This window comes from Pan troglodytes, chromosome 4, assembly GCF_028858775.2.
Source record: "Pan troglodytes isolate AG18354 chromosome 4, NHGRI_mPanTro3-v2.0_pri, whole genome shotgun sequence".
Lineage (NCBI taxonomy): Eukaryota > Metazoa > Chordata > Mammalia > Primates > Hominidae > Pan > Pan troglodytes.
In genome coordinates, this window is record NC_072402.2 from 125696987 (window position 1) to 125712308 (window position 15322).

General features: G+C 42.7%; 1 protein-coding gene across 1 annotated transcript in view; it reads left to right on the forward strand.

Annotated features, from left to right (window-relative positions):
• CCDC192 (coiled-coil domain containing 192) overlaps positions 1 to 12619 on the forward strand; it is a 238705-nt gene extending 226086 nt beyond the window's left edge. Inside the window, exon 7 of the mRNA XM_016953726.4 lies at positions 12167 to 12619. Within this exon, the coding sequence (XP_016809215.1) occupies positions 12167 to 12453 (287 nt within the window). The 3' untranslated portion in view covers positions 12454 to 12619. The remainder of the gene's footprint in view (positions 1 to 12166) is intronic.
• The last annotated feature ends 2703 nt before the right edge of the window (positions 12620 to 15322 follow it).

Below are 15322 nucleotides of genomic sequence, written 5' to 3' on the forward strand. Positions count from 1 at the left end.
ATGATCCACCCACCTCGGCCTCCCAAAGTGTTGGGATTACAGGCATGAGCCACCATGCCCGGACTCAGCCATGTTATTCTTAAACGATAGAGGGGCCACCACTCAGAGAATATGTTCTGAGAATTATGTGATGATCCCACTTGGCTGGTACTGGTAGCATTTTATTTCATCATTTTTAGTATTCAGAACAAAATTAATGAATGACAAAAATAAGTTCTGTGTGAACCTGCCGCTGCTGTAGTATCTTTTGCAGTTTATTATGTCTTATGCACGCATTTTTAAGCTCTGGCCAAAAGACACTGACTTCAGACCTAGCACCATATCTAGGGGGCTAGGAAAAGAGAGACTCCTCTGCAGACCAGTAGTGCTATCTCACTGTCATCCCAAGGCTGATCAAAAGAAAGAAAATGAGGGATGGGGTGAAATTTTAAAAAGAGGAGGGGCTGTGTGTAGAGATGTATAGTTGCACATGTCAGTCAAAATTTGGTACAATAAAAGATTGCATTCAAGTGTCCTGTCATCAGGAACATTTAATAGCAATGTCAAGTCAGCTAAATCAAAATAACTTGTACCTCCTCTGTACAAAGCCCATTCCTCTGCACAGTTTAAACAAGTAAAATCCTGATAAACAATAGCAATGGATCCTTTATCCCATCTTTCTCAAAAATTTTTTTCAGTCATTATCAAAGAATAGCCCTAACAATACTATTATTACTACAGCATTGTTTTGTTTCTCAGTGCTACACAACACTAGAAACTGTCATATCTTTTTAAAATTAAGGCAAACAAATTATCTAAGTAGGCATTCCTTATTTCATAAGGAGGTATCCTTAACAAACCCTTGTGCACCACCAGGAAGAAAAACTTGAAAAAGTCCCACATTTGACACTAGTGCAACATGCAGTCCAAAAGATGGAAAATGGCCAGGCGCAGTGACTCATACCTGTAATCCCAACACTTTAGGAGGCCAAGGCAGGCAAATCACTTGAGGTCAGGAGTTCAAGACCAGCCTGACTGACATGATAAAATCCCATCTCTACTAAAAATACAAAGTTAGCCAGGTGTGGTGGCGCGTGCCCATAATCCCAGCTACTCTGGAGGCTAATGCAGGAGAATCGCTTGATCCCTGGAGGCGGAGGTTACAGTGAGCCGAGATTGTGCCACTTGCACTTCAGCCTGGGTGATAGAGTGAGATTTCGTCTCAAATTAAACTAAACTAAACTAAACTAAACTAAACTAAAAAGATGTGAAATCATCTTTACTTTTGTACCTTCAATTGACTTTGAGTCCATACTGATTCATTTTCAGATAAGCATAGAAGCAGTGCTTCATCTATTGTCTTCTATCTTTCTTCCATTCATTCAATCTCATGGACTCTCCCTCCTGGAATTTCCTGACCTCCCACCAGTGTCCATTTTTACCTTGTGGCTTCTGGCCAGGCTGCTGGTCACTGCATTCCATCCATTATTCTCTTCAAAGCCAGAGTTGTGGGAGGAGACTTCAGGTCCTACTCATAGGAGGAAGTAAGAGAGATTCCAGAAACCCTTTCTTCTGCTCAGATTGACTTCCTCTTGGCATAACTCAGGTACATGGTTATGCTAACAGTCTTCTCAACCTTACCAAGAACCCCTTCTGTAAAATATTCTGATGTGGCCTGAGACCCTGCAGTGGGTGGGAAGGAACTCTGCCCCAGAAAGGAACTGATGAGCTAAGTAAGTTAGCCTAGGTTATCCTACCCTCAATCCTAATGGAGCACTTTGTGCTACTGGAGAGTAGACAGAAGATGGGATACACACTTCACTCTGCTCACCAGCCAATGTCTGGCCACTGGGGCCTACCCCCACCTCCCACAAGCCTATATTCATTTTGTGGCATCATCTTTGAGACATCATCACTTGCTTTTCCGCACAAACGACCAACACCCTGCCAGCCTTTCCTGTGCTAGCAAAGATGTGTATGCACACATCTTTCTGTGATACTGTTCTTATCAGTCTTCTTGGACATATGCGCTGACTCCAGCAAGCTCCAGGAATAAGGGCCTGGATTCAGATTCTCAGGAGGGGGGGATTCACTTCCTCCCTGCATGGTGGTGGTAACTGTTAAACTTCTGTGGAAGCTGGGGAGTCACTGTGCTTCCAACCCAAAGTCCAATCTCTTCCTTCCTCTCCCTCTGGTTCATCCTCTCTTTCCCACCCCTACCCATAGGAAGGAAAAGAGAGTCTAAGGAAATAGATCTATTCATCCACTGAAACAGAAATGGAAGCAAAAACAGAAACAACCCCCTGAGCACTCATCATTTTTTCTGTATGTTCTGGAGATAATTTAGCCAAATTGGAACTGGCAAGATATTGTTGGGATGTAAGCTAATTAAAGCAGCGGGGCTGGGTTGCAAGGACCATGGATGCATTCAATCAGCTAGTAACATTTAAAGGCAAAGCTTTGTCAAGTAGCCAGCACAATAGATGTGCTCTCCCTCCTCCAGCTGTGCATATTGCAGCCTTGTCAAGAATAGGCTTCCCTGGTGATTTCTGGCCTACCTGTTAGGATTTAGCCAAATCTTGGTTCACCATAAATCTTGCAGTTCAGCAGAAATTCACTTGTAGAAACCTGGCTGATCATCAGATTTCCTTGGGAAGCTCTGTAAAAATATAGATTCCCAGGCACCCTTCTAGATTCACTCAAGCAGAATTTCAAGGATGAGATCTTGGATTCTCCATATTAACAGAGATTTCCCAGTGCCAGACTTGGGGAACAATTTTTATAGCTTATAGAAATCTAAATCCTAGATTGGGAAGACATCTAGGGGATCAATTTTTCTAACTTTCTGTTTTCTATCAAAAAAGAAAGTAGGCTGGGCACGGTGGCTCACACCTGTAATCCCGGCACTTTGGGAGGCTGAGGCAGGTGGATCACGAGGTCAGGAGATCGAGACCATCCTGGCCAACATGGCGAAACCCTGTTTCTACTAAAATACAAAAAAAAAAATTAGCCGGGAGTGGTGGTGTGCGCCTGTAGTCCCACCTACTTGAGAGGCTGAGGCAGGGGAATCGCTTGAACCTGGGAGGCAGAGGTTGCAGTGATCCGAGATCGCGCCACTGCGCTCCAGCCTGGGCAACAGAGTGAGACTCCGTCTCAAAAAAAAAAAAAAAAAAAAAGTAAACTCAGTGATGTTACATGCAATGACAACAGTTTGTTGTGGTTTTTTTGAGACAAAGTTTCACTCTTGTTGCACAGGCTGGAGTGCAATGGCACGATCTTGGCTCACTGCAACCTCTGCCTTTCAAGTTCAAGTGATTCTCCCACCTCAGCCTCCCAACTAGCTGGGACTACAGGCATGTGCCACCACGCCCGGCTAATTTTGTATTTTTAGTAGAGACAGGGTTTCTCCATGTTGGTCAGGCTGGTCTCCAACTCCCAACTTCAGATGATCCTCCCACTTCGGCCTCCTAAAGTGCTGGGATTACAGGCATGAGCCACCATGCCCGGCCACCAGTTTATTTTTTCTAATGCAGTAGTGAAAGCATTATTTGAAGAAAAAAATACTCCTGGGGAAGGAATCTAGGATATTGTTGTATCCACCCTAATGATACAGCAATTGTAACCTTTGGGCTGATGCTTTCTTAGGTGATTTGTGTTATATATGCACTTAACTTTCATTTATTTATTCACTTGACAAATGACCATCACTACAATCCATGCACTATTTTGGGCACAGGGGATACAGTACTGAACAAAACAATAAAAAAGCTCTGCTTTCATGGAGCTTTCATTCCACTAGGGGAGAGTGACTGCAAACAAGATAAAAACCAGATCTAGAATAGTCAGATACAGCATGTCAGTAAAAACAAGGCAGAAAACATGGATGTGAAGTGTTCAGCAATGAGGCTTGGGTTGAAATTGTAGGTAAGATGGCCAGGGAAGGCTTCACTGTGTGAAGGTGACTTTGGAGGGTTGAAGACCTGAAGGAACTGAGAGAGCTAGCCATGTATGCCTCAGGTATACAATTGTGCAGGCAGAGGAAATAGTAAATGCAAAGGCCCTGGGATAAGAACATGCCAGGCCTGGTAGAACAGCAGTGAGAATTGTGGAAATGTAGCAGAGGAAATGTTGCATTTACTCTGGAGAGGAGGAAGGAGGAATAGCTTACGTGCTATCGAAGTAAAGAGGTCCCAGATCACATAGGGCCTTGAAGATCAGTGTGAGACTTTGGTCTGCATGAGATGAAAAGTCGCTGGAGGATTGTAGGCGAGAGTGTCAAGACCTGACTTATATTTTGATGGGACCTCTCTGTGCAGAGTTGAAACCAGCCTAAAGTAGCAGAAGCAGGGTGACCAGAGAAGAAGCTATTGCAATACTTAAATACTAGGCGAGAGGGAATTACCACTTAAATAAATGATGAGCATGGGCACTGGAGTGAGTATATGCCTCAGACTGAGCATAAGAAGTAAGATAGGAATCTGTATTTCTCTTGGTCTGCTTAACTCCCACACACCTCTCACCGTGAGAGCATCTAATTGCCACATGAGTGATGCTAGTGGTTAGAGACAAGTGTTTTTCATTCATTCTACGTGTTCACTAAACCATAAACAAGTCCTAGAAGTGTCTTCATCAGCCAGGCCCCTCACTCTGGTCTGGAGACTGGTGGAGTACTAGGGTCTGAATGTTTGTGGTCCTCCAAAATATGTATGTTGACATCCAATCCCCAGTGGGTTGCTATTAAAAGGTAAGGTCTTTAGGAGGTGACAAGGTCATGAGGGCAGAGCCCTCATGAATGGGAGTAATGCTTTATAAAAGAATCTTGAGGGAGCCTATTGGCTTTTCCACCATATAAGGACACAGCTGGGAGACACCATCTATGAGGAATGGGTCTTTACTAGACAATGAATGTGCTGGCACTTTGATCGTCAACTTCCCAGTCTCCAGAACTATGAGAAATAAAATTCTGTTGTTTATAAACTAAGGCATCCTAAGCAGACTGAGATATGCAGGCACCACAACTTCTCAAGGCCCAGATGAGCAGTAGGCAACAACTGCTTCCTACATGGTCTCTCTTGCCTCTTGTTTTCCTTTTCACTGGGTGTTCTACAGGCTCTCTGATCCACTGCTCTCAGGAGCACTACCCCATGTCATTCAGGCTGCAGCCCTTCCATCATGATCTCAACTAAGTATTTGTTCCCTTCTAAGTCACTTACTAAAACAGACAGATCTTCTTAAACTTTCAGGTTTGGGCCTGTTGCTAGGTGAAAACATATATTCCCTCCACTGTGCCATTACATCTCGAATTTTTCCTCTAAAATATAACTATTATAAGACTGATCTTCATTATATTATCAAAAGTTTCTAGCTAATATTATATACTACATTTTAATTCTTTTTAGTGACCAAACCTCTTTGCCAACCAATTGTATTCTTATAATGCTGCTTGTTTTTTCCAAATCAATTAACACGTGCCTACTTCAGATGGATCCTAAATGTTGACAGCTTTAGTGGAAGGAAATTGAAGTACCTTTGAAGTCAGTCATTTGGCACTATAGAGATTGGTCTCTTTACAAGTAAAAACATTAAAAGGGGAGGACAGATGAAACTTCAAGACATAGGACTAATTTGATTTTCAAAAAGAAAAATATTTGTACTACAATACAAAAAAAATAAGTGAATCATTTATTTCGGAGAATAGCCATTTGCAAACGTTCACTGTAAAAATCTAGAGGAGGATAGAAAACCTAAAAAGTTTTGTTTAGGTTTGTCAATTTAAGTGGGAGGGATATATTTCTAAAGAATATGTCCTAAAGCTGTGCCAAGTATGTGCAAGTCCAAGTATGGCAAGAGATGACCCTGGACTCTGTGGTGGTTGCAGACAAATAATACATAACTTTCAAAACCAGCCCCGTAGTGAGTCAGAGTAGTGGGCATTTGTACAGAGGAGGAAGCTGACATTGTCTTTTAATCCAAACAGCAATCCTGGGTGGCTCTGGTGGAATGAGGTATTTAATCACCTCACCGGTGATCCTTGTTGGGTCTTTCTTGTTGAGTAAATACTTGGCAGCCTTAGTCATTAGCTTGAAAGGCAGAGGGAAAAGTAAACCTTCATGAGTGAGTACCCAGCTGAGGTGTTTGTTTAGGCTAATCCCAAATGCCCTTTAGGGCCTAACTCAGTGCTGCCCCTCCCCTACTTCACTGTGAAGCAGCAGCTGTGGAGCCAACATTTTATCTTATTTATTCTCTATGTGCAGGTTCCCAAACATAATTATTGGATGAATGAATGAACAAGAAGATGACTATGGAGGATACTTGGGATCTGGCTAGCAACAAGTATATTTCCCATTGTTAGAGGTAGTTGGGTCAGAAATTAGATCAGTGCTTCTCAGCATTTCTCTGTTTAATGCATACTTTTTGGTGGCACCCATAAAGAAATCAAAAGGGGAACATCCCTTTTTAGCAAGAAGTATTTAGAAAATCTAAAAGAACTCTTCCTCCTATTCATTGGGTCACTTTTCAGCCCTGCATCACTGTTTACAGAAAAGTGTTAACATCTTGGACTCGTGAAGCAATGTTTTCACATATTCTAGGTATGTTGACCTAATATGAAACCACTCCTTCTTGCTCTGATTAGCAACAAGTGATGCCCCACTGTTTTCCCAGTCTATGTATGGCAGTGTTCCCTCTGTCAGGTCTCTCTGTGACAGTGTACAGCTGCAGTGATCACAAAATTCAGATTTTTAACTCATTGATTACAATTGGCAGCCAACCTCTGAAGAGCTGGAGGGACACCAGTGACTGAGAGCCACTTGCTTAGAAAATTATCAAAGAGAGGCCAGGCACGGTGGCTCATACCTGTAATCACAGCACTTTGGGAGGCCGAGGCAGGTGGATCACCTGAGGTTGGGAGTTCGAGACCACCCTGGTCAACATGGAGAAATCCCGTCTCTACTAAAAATACAAAATTATCCGAGCGTGGTGGCGCATGCCTGTAATCCCAGCTACTCAAGAGGCTGAGGCAGGAGAATCGCTTGAACCCGGGAGGCAGAGGTTGTGGTGAGCCAAGATCGCACCATCGCACTCCAGCCTGGGCAACAAGAGCGAAACTCCATTTCAAAAAAAGAAAAGAAAAGAAAAAAAATTATCAAAGAGATGTTACAGAAATAATTCCTATACTGGTAGCAGATGAGACTAGATCACCCCAAAAATGTAGTCAACTCTCAGTCTCTTAAGGTACTCCTTCAACTACAGTCACCTCTATTGTTATCTATTTAGTTATTATTAGTCATTTTTGATGTAACTCTCACATGTCACTTTTCTCAGAGCATAAAGGTTTTGAGGGTATGAAGAACAGGAAGCTGGAAATGGCCAAAGGCAAGGTCATATTTTCTTCTGGGCCTTTGGTCTTTCAAGGCTGACATAGAAAAGTGAGTACAGCCTGGGTCAGCCGAAGGCAGAATGCTGGGACTGCCTCTCCTCTCACTAAATCTTTCTAACCCTGCCCAATTCCCACCGGCCATCCCCTGTAGTCTTTTTGCGAGAACTGTACACCATCATTCTCAGTCCTGACTTACATCTATTTTAAGTCATAGAAGAAAGAAGGAAAATGATGAAGAATGATGTATGACTGTAAAAACCCCTTCAGTAGTGGTGAAAGTGATGAGTTTATACCCTCACTGTTGCTAATCAGGTTTTTCCTCCGTCTCACATAGAAGAGCCTTTCTTGTTGCAATCTCTGGGTTTCCTGGATCCTGTGGGTGTGGGGTTAAGGCTGAGATGATCTGGTCAGATAACAGCACCTCCAGGCTTCAGGGAGACCCGCCTTGGCAAGAATGTCTGAGCTGCCAGCAGAAGCCTATGAGGGACCACAGGTGTGTGAAGTGTGGGACATGTAGAGCTGTCAGGACTTTGGGGACACACATCACTTCCTGTTACAGATGAGGGAGACTAGATGAGGGGAGAGGAGTGAGATGGTTAGTGGTAGATTCTAGAAAACTCACTGGGGTGGCCTTGGGCACTTTCCAATACAAATAGGACTTGAGGCTCTTGAAGTCCCCCACTTTGCTAAAGAGTTTTAAACACTTTTGTTAGTTGTAATGTATTTAGAAATGGAACAAAATATTTGTGTTTTATATGTGTAAAGAGACTAGTAGTAAAATATACTTGTATGAGAATTTTTTTTATTTTTAGTATGTCTTTAGGTTGTCTATTAGTATTTTCATTTAATACATGAGAACAGTACAATGGGAATCCTCATGCCATCTCTCTTTTTTTCAGCATCTACTCTACCCCTTTTCTGACTGTCCTCTTCTTGTGCTATGGACTGAATTATGTCTCCATCAAAATTCCTGTGTTGAAGCCCTAGCCCCCGACTAGATGGCATTTGGAGATGGGGCCTGTGGGAAATAATTAGGCTTGGATGGGTTCATGAGAGTGGGCCTTTCATGATGCAGCCAGTGCCCTTATAAGAAGAGATATGAGAGAGGTTTTGGTCTCTCTCTTTCTGCCATGTGAGGACGCAGCATAAAGGTGGCCAGGAAGAGAGTCCTCACCAGAACCTGACCATCCTGACACCCTGATCTGAGACTTCCAGCCCCCAGAACTATAAAAAAGTTTCTTGTTTAAGCCACCCCATCTGTAGTACTTTGTGATAGCAGCCCAAGCTGCCTAGACACTTGCTTCTCCTCTCATTTTCTTTCCACCTTCTCCCTGTAATACTCTCTTCCAGAAGGGCGATGTGGTCCTAGTGACCATGACTGCCTATGCAATGCCGCTTCGCCGCATTTTTGCTGCTGTATCATTAGAGCTGGGTGAACTCTACCTATACTGCATTGTCTAAAAACGTTTTGACCAGTTTGACCAGGGGTGACACTAAACTCCTTTCTTCATTGTACAAATCCGTTGAAAATAACTCATTCTAAAAGCAGAGGAAAAACAGGAGAGAAAAGATGGAAGGAGAAGTCAAAGAGGAAGAAGACGTCAGACAGGCAGAGTGAGGTTCCAATGCACCCCCCTCCACCCCTGCCCCCTGCTGAGGCCCTGCATCCCCCACTGTTCACTGCTCCTCTCCTCAGCATCTTCCCTGGCCACTTTGCTGCCATTTTCCTTCTCCTACTCCTGATGAAACTCACTTCGACCCACCTGAATCAATCAGTTTCTTATGTAGTTTAAGGAGTAGCTTAGGGACTGAGAGAAACATTACTGTCAGTCACGGATACAAAAGCCTGCTACCTGGGTACCTACACACCTGCTTAAGGTTGGGCAGCTTTGCTGTGGTAGTGCATTCAGGCAAGAAATCACCCATTCCCCAGCAAATAAAATTAATTGGCAGTCATCCCTTTTTGCCAAACTTTGATTTCCATGACTCCATCCTCTGGGGTAACAGAAAAATAATCTGTGTGCCAATGCTTGAGGACCAGAGATCCTCCCTCTCAAATAATATCTGTGCAGGTTAACTAGAGCCATCTCCAGGTAACACATCCACCTGGGTTTCAGAGAGAGCTCATCTGGAAGGAAATGCTAGCCCAGCATTATCCAACAGAAATATAATGGGAGCCACAAATGCAAGCCATGTATTTTAAATTTTCTAGGAGCCACATTTTTAAAAACATAAAAATAAGTCAGTTAAATTATTTTAAAAATACATTTTCTTTAACACAATGTTTTCTAAATATTATCATTTTAATGCATAAGCAATATAGAAAATTTGAAGTATTTAACATTTTTTAAACTAAATCTCCCAGTCAAATGTGTATTTTACATTAAAGCACATCTTTATTCAGACTAGCCACATTCCATTGCTTAATGGTCACATGTGACTAGTGACTACTGTATTGGACAGCACAGCTCCAGCCAAATGAAAGGAAAGGTGAGACCCTGGCACATCAGGAGATGAGGAAGGCCTCCTGCCATATGGACTCCCTCTCCTGGGCTGGAAAGCACAGGCATGAAAGGAAAGGTGAGAGCTTGGCACATCAGGAGATGAGGAAGGCCTCCTGCCATATGGACTCTCTCTCCTGGGCTGGAAAGCACAGGCTTATTGCAGAGGCAATGAACTAAATGCTCTTTTGAAATTTGAGCTGTTTTCCCGTTGCTTGTTAACTTATGAAAGGCACTCAAACCAACATCTTTTTTTTTTTTTTTTTTTTTTTTTTGAGATGGAGTCTCACTCTGTCGCCCAGGCTGGAATGCTGTGGCACAATCTCAGCTCAATGCAACCTGCAACTCCCAGGTTGAAGTGATTCTCGAGCCTCAGCCTCCCGAGTAGCTGGGATTACAGGTGTGCACCACCACACCTGGCTAATATTTGTATTTTTAGTAGAGATGAGGTTTCACCATTTGGCCAGGCTGGTCTTAAACTCCTGACCTCAAGTAATCCACCTGCTTCAGCCTCCCAAAGTGCTGGGATTACAGGCGTGAGCCACCGTGCCCCACCTTCAAACCAACATCTTAAATATTATTGTTATAATATTAAATATTCTAACAAATTCAGAGCAAAAATTTCCCCATGGATTCTTAAATGTTAGTAAAGAGCTAATAATTTCTAAGAGCAGAGAATAGCCTGTTGTCTCCTCTTATCACTTTTATGAAGCCAAAAACACCCTGCCGACTGTGCAATATGCTGCTGAAGATTTTACCCCTTGATCCCTTGGGAATGTGATGACTGCCAATTAATTTTATTTGTTGAGAAACGGGTTATTTTTATGTTTTGTTTTTTTTTTGCCTGCGTGCACTACTACAGCAAAGCTCGTCCATTTTCAGCAGGTGTGTAGGTACCTAATAGCAGCAGGCTTTTGTATCTGAGACTGACAGTAATGTTTCTCTCAGGTGAAGCTGTGAGATTTGTTTTCACTGGGAATCTCATAAATGTGGGACCTCAATCTACCGTGGAGACCACGCATCAGGTTCATTCATACATGCCATTAGCTCCATTAGTGCTGAAATGATACCCAAGCCCTTGATATCTCTTCCTACTTATACCTAAGTCTGCCTTTTATATAGCTCCGAGACATTTAATGCTGGAAATTTTGAGAGTGGTGGGGTACTGCTAAAGGCTAGTAAGATGGACTTGAGTTTAAGGTGCTGCATTTTTTGATGGGCTAGAGAGGTGTGTTTTCAAGGACTCCTTATGGCCACTCATCTTTTATCTCTTTGTGGAACCTCTCTCTGTCCTTTCTTACTCAGGCCCTTATCCTCATCTGAGTGGTTAACTGATAGAAATTGATAAAGGATAAGCTTTCATGTCCAAGAGGTATCTGTGATTTTATTAAGAAGTGCCAAAAAGACTTCAGGCCTAAAAGAAATGAATCTGTATGGGAAATACCATGCTAATAGAGTTTTCCTGGATCACCTCAAATTGCATCCTTGCCGACTCTAAAGCTGACTTGGGTTAAGAAACTAGTCTTTCCTTATTATCACTTTCCCCAGAAAGGGCAATGGCAACCTTTTCGTTATTTATTTATTTATTTATTTATAGACAGAGTCTCGCTCTGTCGCCCAGGCTGGAGTGCAGTAGCATGATCTCGGCTCACTGCAACCTCTGCCTCCTGGGTTCACGCCATTCTCCTGCCTCAGCCTCCCGAGTAGCTGGGACTACAGGCGCCTGCCACCACGCCCGGCTAATTTTTTGTATTTTTAGTAGGGATCGGGTTTCACCGTGTTAGCCGGGATGGTCTCGATCTCCTGACCTCGTGATCCGTCCACCTCGGCCTCCCAAAGCGCTGGGATTACAGGCATGAGCCACCGCGTCCGGCCCTCATTTTTTATTTTCAATTGAATTAGAATTCAAATCAAAGCATAATTCTACTTTATTATAGCTCTTGTGAAAGATTCTTAGGGAAAAGAATAACATGAACGTTGGGATGGCCTTTGTTTGTAGATTGGATTTTCATGAATTATTCCCATGGTTAACTGAAAGTTAAATGCATATAAACAAGAGTTGGCAAGGGCTGATGCTGTACACTCTCAAGAGGCTCCCAAGTTTTGTTTTGTTTCTTTTTTCATGAGCACCCAGAATCTTTCCTCTCACTGGATCCAGATTTTATTCTCAGGGTATCTAACCAGATGATGCAACATCTGTGCTCTCTTTTAAGAACGTGAGAAATGAAGCTTTTTCATTTTTCCTTGCTTTGACTTCTGGGAAATCTAATCAAAACTGCTCAGACTTTCCTTTTCTTGTTTGCTTTAGAAGACAGCTTGCTGGAAGGGTTCTGTGGAGGTCTCCCACCTGTGGAAGAAGGTGATAGAAAAATTAGCCTGATAATGGAACTGTTGACCCAGGTTTCCCTTCAGACTGAGAGAATTACTCAGCTGAAAGAAGTTTTGGAGGAAAAGGAAAGGAAGATTCAGCAGCTGGAAGCTGAGCGGAGTCCCCATCCTCCCCAAGAGGTCAAGGACCCTCCAGGATGTTTACCAGAAGCCCCAGTTTTCTCTACTCATGACATCCCGCCTGTGGTCTCTGATGAGAATTTGTAGATTCCCAATAAGAAAACAATAAAAGTTTATTAAGTGTCATCCAGGTAAAGTCCGATCCCAAATAGTCTCCTAGGTGACAAACTCAAGTTCAAGTTCATGTGTTTGAATGTATACTATAATGTTCGTATTGGAAGGAAACAAAATAAAGGAAATGTTCAAGAGCAAACACTGAATGTTTCCCCTTTGGACAGCAATAGTCACGTAAACCACGCAGCTGTAGAATACTATGTTTTTAGACATTCCTGGTAGCAGTGGGGGAGGGAAGAAAACAAAACTAGACAGATGGTGAAAGAACTTAGCATTATCCTCTTAGCAGAGATTTGTCACACTGCAAGGGAGGGGTGGCACCGACCCCGTTTAGTATGCAGCTCTATTGTGAACAGAAAGCTGTCGCGGAGGGCCAGCTTCAAACTGGTGAATGCGCGGGTACTAAAGAGCAGGAGCTAAAGAGCAGGAGCCGTCAGCAGAGTAAATAGCCATGAGGTCTGTCCTTTCATGTCCTCAGGAGTTTATTTCTTTATGGCATGCATTTTATTAACATTAGCAAGGATAGAAAGGAAATAAAACTAAAGCAATAAAAAAAATTAAAAATGGGTGAATCAAAGCTGCATTCCTTTGGGAAAAGTGTCCTGGTACAGCATCTCCCTGGGAAAACACACAATACTGATTTTTCCCTTAGGAACAAGACTAAAACCAAAGCAAAATACAATCTTCTGTTATGATTGTACCAATGAGCTGTGAACAGTGCAAAACACTGGCAGGAATAATGGAGAATGGGCAACGGAAAGCTGCCCTGTAATTAATGGAATAAAAGAAATCGGATCATATTCCTCTTCCGCTCAACCCCTTCAAATAAGCTATTTTCCACTCAAAGGGAGCAGCTAGGCACTAACTGTGAGGAAGACTTCGGTCCTTAGTTCTTCCTGTTCTGGTACAGCATGACTCAGGCAAACAGCTCTAGTTTCATGAGTATGACTGTAATGCTAGTTCTCAATTTAATTCAACCAGTTCAACAAATCCTCATCAAATACTCTTCTTTCTGGAAGGCACAATTATAGATGTTAGAAATCACAGCAAACATGAGAATCACCATTTTCGCCATCCAGAAGTTCATAGACACACAAGGATCTCCTTAAAGTAAGGCTGATTGTATTGAGAGATGGGAAATGGGAGAAGGGAAGTGGGTGAAAGTGGGGTAAACCTGATCAGCATTGTTTCAGCAGAGGTTCTCAGATATACTGAGCATGAGTAATCAGCAAGAATGTATATTCCTGGCCTCTAGTTTAGGGCCCAGGAATATGCATTTTAATAAACACATGTGGTATTCCTGATGAATTTATTCCAGAAACTACATTTAGGCCACATTGGCTTAGGGATGGCTTCAAGCAGACCTATTATACTTTTGCTCCCAGACTAATAGACAATCCCCAGAAGGAGATTTCTCCTTGAAATCTGGGGTGAGTCTTCTACACTATTTACCTATTGCATAATCTGATTATGGATCCCAACTACCTACAAAACACAGTTTCCAAATGTGATTTTTCAAAAACAAAAAAGGAATTAATTGAGTTCTTGACTCGCATAAGATGACTTGTTGATATTGACTCCAGAGGTTCACTACCCCACCACCAAAGAAACCCAAAAAACGTGGGTCCTATCAGTAGCCTCTGTTTTCAACCACAGCAAGAAATTTCCCATATTTGTATTTAACCTCAGTTTTGCCTACAATGGCTACAAGTATGTACAGGTGCGGTTCTATATCAGAAACGAAACCAACTCACTGATCATGAATATACACTACCCCAGAAAGAAGTTAAAAGTACCTCTTTATCTTTTCCATAAGGTGCACTTCAGTCCCTACAGAATCCACTTCAGAAATCCCTTCTCGCTGGTCCCTCCTTTTTCTCACCTCCCCCAAATCCATGATTTCCCTGATCTTTTCTATTTCTCTGGCCTAGGTGTCCCTGTTGCAGTCATGAAGGGCCCATTGCCTCTGACACTATAGTGAGACTGAGGGTTGGTATGTTCTTACTGTGTATTTGTAGGAGAAAGCTTTAAATCCTTCCCTTTGTTAAGAGTGGACCATCTGCAAGACAAACTGTCATCTCCACGATTTTGCTGTGTTATTATGCTTACCAAGTTTCCATCTCTTTATTTTACCAAAGATTGTCTTAATCTCATGGGATATTGGGAATGAGATATCCCAGTCTCACTATAGGAAAGTAGAGAGAGAGAGAGACAAAAATTTTCATCACATTCCAGATAGCAGTGTGTCAACTTCTAGATCAGTTTCCCCTGGCTAATGCCCTGAGTAGCCCTCAGTATGAAAGCAGCCTTACAGTGGAGATAAAGTAACAGGCAGAGCAGAAGCTGCTATTAATAATTAATTGAGCCTATCACCTCTAAACATCCGAGGACCAGCCACTGAAGAAGAAAGCATCAGGGGTCATATTACCCCGCAAAACCATCTTTACAAGAAGCTGATCTTGACTCAGGTCTAGGTTACTGCCAAATTAGAAGTGGGGAGGAAATGTGTCCCAAAGGTACGAATAGACTAATCTCTGTTAGGGACATCTTAGTAACAAGAAATTTTTAAGTGTCCAGGGTTGGAGGAGAGGGGATGGGAGAAGTATTATTGGCCTCTGAGAAATTTATTCTTTTCCTTTATTTGTTTATTAATTTAATATCTTTTAGAGACGAGGTTTCACTCCGTGGCCCAGACTAGAGTGCAGTGGCACGATGATAGCTCACTGCAGCCTCAACCTCCTGGGTTCAGGCAATCTTCCTGTCTCAGCCTCCGGAGTAGCTGGGGCCACAGGCATGAGCCACCACACTCAGCTAATTGTTTTAGTTTATTATAGAGACTGGG